The sequence below is a fragment of the Aulonocara sp. 'chitande type north' Nkhata Bay genome, linkage group LG5, assembly GCF_057382095.1.
Source record: "Aulonocara sp. 'chitande type north' Nkhata Bay isolate Kocher_YH1m ecotype deep benthic linkage group LG5, A_spYH_male_GT1.1, whole genome shotgun sequence".
Classification (NCBI taxonomy): domain Eukaryota; kingdom Metazoa; phylum Chordata; class Actinopteri; order Cichliformes; family Cichlidae; genus Aulonocara; species Aulonocara sp. 'chitande type north' Nkhata Bay.
The window spans coordinates 24606013-24613006 of NC_141348.1; the positions used below are offsets into that span (position 1 = coordinate 24606013).

Genomic DNA, 6994 nt, shown 5'->3' on the forward strand with positions numbered 1-6994 from the left:
GTCAGATCTGGTTTAGTGTAGAGAATATATTTTAAGAAGTCACAGATAGGGGCGTCATGTTGGATTCCCAATCGAATAAGCTCCTCCTACCACCCACTACAGCCTAGAAAAATGTCTCTTGGTAATAATTGCCATGGGGATGGCAGAGCCTGCCGAAGCTGGGGGCGGTTTGACTGAGGTCCATCATAGAAGTGTGAGGCGTGTTGAGCAATCACATCTTCCAAATGAAACAAAGCAAAAAAATTAAATAGAAACAGGATATATATATATATATATATATATATATATATATATATATATATATATATATATATATATATAAAAGCACATTATTATTGTTATTATTATTACTTTTTTTTTTTTTTAATTTTCATGAACAGAAAAAATTGTTTTAGTGGTTGATTGACACATTTTTCATGTATCTCTAAAATATTTCAATTTTTTCATTTTTGAAGATTTTTACCTTCAGATTACTGTGAACTATATTCCCCCACCATCTCTCTTTGCATTTCAATGCAAAGGATTAAGGCACACACATGTACAGTAATATAAAACACTAAAATGTTAATGTTATTATTAAAAAAAACTATGCCACAAATATTGATTTACTATTTTAGTGATCAAGAGTAAAATGTACCCTCAATTTCTTAGGAGACAGGAGTGAAAACTGATACAGTCTTCTGCTTCACGGTTCAATGATGCTCTTCTGCATACCTTGGTTGTAACATGTGGTTCTTTGAGTTACAGCGGCCTTCCTATCAGCTTCAAACAGTCAGACCATTGTCCTCCGACATCAATGAAACATTTTCACCCAGAGAGCTGAAGCTCACTGAATATTTGATCGTTTTTGGACTCTCTGTAAACCCTACAAATGGGTGTGTTTCTGAAATTCGGTTTGAACTTCAGCTGGTCATCTTAATCATGTCTACACACCTAAATGCACTGAGTTGCTGCCCTGTGATTGATTGATTAGATATTTGAGTTAACATGTAATTGAACAACCGTACTCAATTAAGTGGCCAGCAAGAGTATATTGCACTTATACCAATATTTTGGCAGAAACCCCACATTGTAGGTTAAATTATGCGAATGCATCCAAAATATTTTACAAACATAGAAACTCTTTATTACAACAGTATCTCTCGCTTTAGCTTCAGCTGTGTTTTTTTTAACACATTCATATCATTGTACAGTGGAAGTCATTCTTTATCTTCACCACAGCTTAAAAAACAATCTCCGAACAAGTCAAAACAGAACCTAACACAAACATTCAACATCATTCACAGTTTGAGATATTTAGACGTGATAAAAAGAAGGTGTCAAGTTGGCCTTGTCACTAAAACACCCTCTGAAAAAATATCTTAAAAACCCTGTTTCCACAATACATAAGAAAGCCTCTTTATTTTAATCAGTCATTTTCACACGTCTCCCTCTAACAGTTCGCTATAAAATACAATTTCAGCTCATAGTTAAGCTGCAAAACCAAGTCTTTTAAAAACCTCAAGCAAATTCTGTCTGCTCTGTTCTTCCCACAACATTAAAGTAGTGTGCAGGGGTCGTATTAGACAGTGAAATATTGTTTCCTGCACTGAGGTACTTAAAAACAAAACCCTGAAGAGAATCAGGGTAGTAAAAAGAAAACAATCCACATGTATTCTCCTTAAAATCTCACAGCGGAAAAACACAAAGAAGGCAGTTACTTGTCAAAATACATTGGCCTCCTTGTCATCACTTCTTTTACAAATACCTAAACTCATCATTTAAAAAATGCTTGTGTTGACTGACATACACAACCAAACCTTACACAATTTTACTGAACATAACTTAGAGTTTAGTACATTAAACAATGTAGAGAACAGAATCATCATTCAATTTTTAGCAGTGCATCAAGCGAATGCTGATTTATTAATTTTTTTAAGATCTAAATTTATATCCAAAGACATTGATTGATAGATACATCACATGGCAGGAAGCGGGGGTAACCCTAAACATCGTAGTTACATCGTAAAGCACCAAGGAAAGTTTGTCTGTAAACAGCTTGTACCAAATCCATGAGCAGTCAGGCCACAATATGTACACATCTAATGTAATCGAATTGGCTTAAAGCTGCCATTGTCACTGACAAAACTCCAAACTATTGTTCAATATGATGTTTTTATTGCTGTGTTTTTTAACATTACTTTTCTTGCAGTAATGTTTAAAATGACTTGCTGAAGTCTTGTAAAAAAAACCAAAAAAACCAACAAAACTTTTTAATCTTCGTATTCGTATACTAGGGTAATTTTTCTGGTAGCAAGATGTAACTGCATAATATTAAAGTAATGATTTCAGAGGGAGCCAGTGTATTTAAGCAAGTGTTTCTTAATTTGAGATGAAAAGAAATTCCTCAAAAATATTTTACTGCCAAAACGTCAGAGACTCAAACACCAAATTAATGTTTATTTTCATCTATTAAAAAAGCTTAAACAACATAAATAGCAATTCAGTGAGTCATTTACTGTACAGGGCTGAGCCGAAGGCCAAAATACAGCCTTTTATTTTCTTTTTTTTAAATAAAGCAGTAACTTCCCTGTTCGCAAGCAAAAGTTTGTACATCTGCATTTAACTGTTCAACCATGATTGTTTTCAAAAACAAGGATGAAAACTGATGAGGCAAAGTGCAGTGATCCAAAGATACAATTATTAGTCTTTAAAATGAATTTAGCTACCTGGTGGACAGCTTTCAAGAAAAAAATAGAGACACGTGTTTTCCTGAAAGACTGTGTTTCTTTGAACGTATTTTTCAAAATATAGAGACATTGAAAAGTCAGCTGTCTGTATATATATGGTTGTTTTTCGCCTGTTCAATCTCAATAAACTCTGAAGTCTCCTCTGCAATTTGTCCTGGGATACGGAAATCAATGGGTATGGCATGTGCCGGCTCGGCTGGCTGTGACTGAGCCACAGGGCAGCAGGCCTCACCCTTAGGACTGGAAGTGCTGTGAGAGTTTTGAGGATCCAAGTTGCAGCCGGTGCCCTGAAGAAACTGAAGGAAATTTTCCTCTATGGATCCTTCACGGCTGGGCAGTCTGTCCTCCACCTCGATCCCCGCTCGACGAAACAGGCAAGGCAGATGCTTGCCCAGCTCCTCTCGGATCTGTCTGTTCAGACAGCCGTAGAAGAAGGGATTGGAGGTGAAGCAGAAGTAGCCAATCCAGGTGACCACTTCCTCCAGAGAGGCCAGTGTGGCTGGAGGGCTGGCAGCCAGTGCTGAATACAGGTGGAAAGTAAAGTAGGGCAGCCAGCAACAAAGGAATTGCCCACCCACTGCTGCCAACACTGCTGCAGCCTTCCCTCCTCCAAAAGGGCGTTGTGGAGTTCCTCTGCCAGTTCCAGTACCTGTCCCGGAGCTCGTAACCATTGTAGAACGGCTGCTGAGTGACTCTGACCGCTGGCGGCGAGGTGTGTCCATCCACGTGGGCAGTGGGCCGTGGTGCATGGCAGCCACCCGGGCCACTTTAAACATGTTGCAGTAGACAACGAGAATCACCAGCAGTGGGCACAGAAAATACACCAGAGTGAAGAGGACCATGAAGGCCAAACGGTTTGACCCTCCCCCTGTCCAGTGCAGTGAGCAGCGCCTGTGACCCTGAGCCGGGGGAGGTGGCACGGCACCGCCACCCCCTCCCTCAACCCCGCTACTCTCCAAAAGAGGAGTTTTTCCACCCTGCAGGAACCAAGCGAGCAGTGGCAGAGCAGACATGGCCAGAGCTTTTACCCATATCCCTACAAGCACCGAAGCTACCAGGCCAATGGTCATCTTCACTTCATAACGCATCGGATGTATGATGTAGTAATAACGCTCCACATTGATGACAGAGATAGAGAGGATGGCAGCACTGACTAGGCACACACTGAGAAAGAGGTAGCTCCTGCACAGGGCCTCCCCGAAGAAGGCGCGGCTCGAGAGCATGCCAAGGGGCATCAGCACCAGGGCTGCCAGAAGGTCCACCACGCACAGGTGGAAGACAAAGGCAAACTTGTGGAGCTGCGGGGCCTTGGCAATGACCGCCATGACAGCGACATTACCCACCACAGCCAACAGATCCATGAGCAGCATCGCCAGTAGGGCTAGCGACTGGGACAGAGCCCAGCCTTCAGGCAGAGAGGAGGCAGACATGTTGGATGTGGGCTGTGGAGGTGTGTGGGAGGAGTTCCACATTGGCTCCATTGAAGGGTGGGACGAGGCAGGCGGGCAGAGTCAGTCACAGGCCCATCACCCATCCTTCAAAGAAAGGGAAATGTGGCCAGAAAACAGTGACTTGAAAATGAGGTAAAAAGCTGCCCCGTAGTCCAGAAGATGTTGCTGTGATGTCAGGAAGTTTAGATGTTTTGAATCCTTTCCATTAAAAAGCCTTCTTGTCTTTCATCAGTCACAGACCCACCCTACAATAAGAAGAAGAAGAAGAAGAGAGGGTAAATATCTGTGAGTGGATGTTTGCCTGTGTGTGTACTGTGTCATGAGAGACCTCTAATTTGCAAATATCAGTTATATGAACTCATCCTTCCATGGTGAGTTTCCCTTTTTGCCCCAGCTACCATCAAAATTAATTCACTTAGATGAAGTTTTATAAAAATCCTCCTTAGCTTCTGAAATCTCCGTTAAAGCGATCTTGCTGATAAGGTAATTCAAAGCCACCCCTCAAACCAATTAACTCTATTAGATATTCATTATTCAAGGCATGGACATTTGACACCTTTTTTAGCAACATGCTGCAGGAACTGAGTAAGTAAAAAGAATGAAAAATGAGAAGTCATCATGCAGTAGAGTTAGGCCACGTCTAAAACCAAATAATAATACTGAAAAAAATGCGTATTTATTATCAGAATAACTCTAAGGGAAAAAATTGGAGAGCAGTTTAATTTTTAAGAATATATTACAGCAAAGAAGGTCAACGATAAATCCAGACTTATTCTTCCCGGGCAGCAACAGCAGGAAGGTATAAATACTTTTCAAGCACACATCCTGTCTGTACATGAGCTAATTCACCAAAACCAGTACTATCACTGACTAGTTAATAGGCCTTTTCCATCACATCTACAACTGCCATGAGAGCACTCGCTTGCCTCAAAGATATATGCATATTTTGTGGTTAACCTGCATATTTATGACTACCTTTTCTAGCCCAAAAAAACCAAAACCTAGCCACAGACTCTGAGAGGCCTGTATGTAGGTCTGTGATTGTACAGAGGGTGATGTCTTCCACTGAGGAAGCCCTGATCATTTAGAATGAGTTAATTTAATGTTCCAAATAGAAATTCTAAGGATGTTCACAGGTTGAGCAGGCTGTTAGCATGTTACCTGTGCACAGAGACAGAGAGCTATGGTTGGCTGTTGCCATATAAAGGAAACCATGCTGCCTGCTGATATGAATTCTGTCTGCCACAGATGTGACGTTTACAGTCACAGTAATCCACGTTCAAGTAAATACTGAGCTCTAACCTCTCTCATCGCCTATGAATGACTGCCCACACTGAGCAACGTCTGTATACCACACATAAGGGTACAGTCAATTCACTTTAACCCTCCTGCCTGGTTTGGCCATTCCTTTCCCTTCCACCTGCTCGTTTATGTTTTAATTATTAATGCATTACACCCATTTTAATAATAAGCAAGGCTCTTATTCTGTATATCAGAATGTAGCTTAAATGAATTTGTTGCAGTCAGCGCTACACAACGAGCAGATTACAGGAGGCGTGAGAGAACAAGCGAGGAGAATGTGGTGAGGATCGGGGAGTGTGATGGGAAGACACAGAAAGAAAAAGGCAGAGAGCATAATATACCTGAATCAGAGTATTTCCTGATGCAGCTGTCTGCTGCTTTGGGGTTTGAGGATGGAATCCTGGTTTAGCTCCTACTGCTGAGGTACACAGTGGAAATCAATCACTGTACCTTAAAAAATGCTGCTGAGGTACTTCCCACTGTAACAGCCTGTTTCTTTCTCCATCCCTTGATCTGCCTAGTGCATCCTTCTCCCTAGCTGACAACAGCTGTGGCAGCAGAGATTTCTCTGAAACGATGCTGATGTAAATGCTTGCAAAGACACCAGCTCACTCTCTGCCTTCCCCCTCCACTCACACACATTGCAGAGATGGAGCAGGAGGCAGTGAGAAACAGGACCAGAGCTGCTGTCTCCACAGGGTCCTAATGTCCTTACCGTCATCTCAATCTGAGTCTTCAAAAATGAAGGAATGCCACTGCAGCAGCGTTATAAATTTCTTTTAAATAACGAGTGCTTTAGTGTGTCTCAGCCGGGTTGTCACAAAGTTGGTAAAGATGGTCTTCAAAGGATAACAGCAGTCACTTTGGCAGTCCTCTGACTTCACATTCAACCACACAGGGAGCTTAAATATTAGCTTTATTTAAAGGGTAGCTCAACTTCCTATGTTAAATTTACTGCAGCAACAGTCAGAAAGCCGCTTTGCTAACTGTACATGTTCCCTAAATAATGTACAGAGCAAAATCCATTCACTGCTGATGTGCAATTTTTGCTTGCTGTGTGACATGATGGTTACTTTGCTACACCCTGACTGCTCCAGATGAAGCACAGCTGAGCTTCACATTTTTAAAAGTTGCCCTCTGCTGGGGATTTAGAAGGGGGAAAACATGTCACCTTTCCTGACAGGAAACCTACTGTCACCTACCACTAGCATACCAAAAATATTGTTTGTGTGTTTCCAAACTCCTACCTTGGAAAATACGATTCTCAAATAACCTGTTAAGGTTCATAAATCTTTGCTCATGCTCCTCCCTCTCATATCCCGCCCCCTATTTCTCCTTCCTCTTCCAGTTGATTTACTGTTGTCAGCCTGTAGTGTTTCAGTTTGTTATTCTACAGATTAAAGCGCCTTCCAGTCTAAGATTTGCTGAGACATTGAAGGATTGATTAGGCCAGGCCTCAGCCTCCATCCATCCCAGCTTCTCAAACTGGGACTCCTGTTGCCACGGTGATCT

General features: G+C 41.6%; 1 protein-coding gene across 1 annotated transcript; it reads right to left on the reverse strand.

Moving 5' to 3' along the window:
• Positions 1 to 1126: 1126 nt before the first annotated feature.
• On the reverse strand, positions 1127 to 6098 carry LOC147330652 (G protein-coupled receptor 61-like). The gene is made up of 2 exons (XM_086294227.1): positions 5824 to 6098; positions 1127 to 4425 (listed from the first exon to the last, which is right to left on the reverse strand). Exon 2 carries the CDS (start codon positions 4208 to 4210, stop codon positions 2807 to 2809), a length of 1404 nt encoding a protein of 467 aa, XP_086150353.1. The 5' UTR covers positions 4211 to 4425; positions 5824 to 6098; the 3' UTR covers positions 1127 to 2806.
• Between the last annotated feature and the right edge of the window lie 896 nt (positions 6099 to 6994).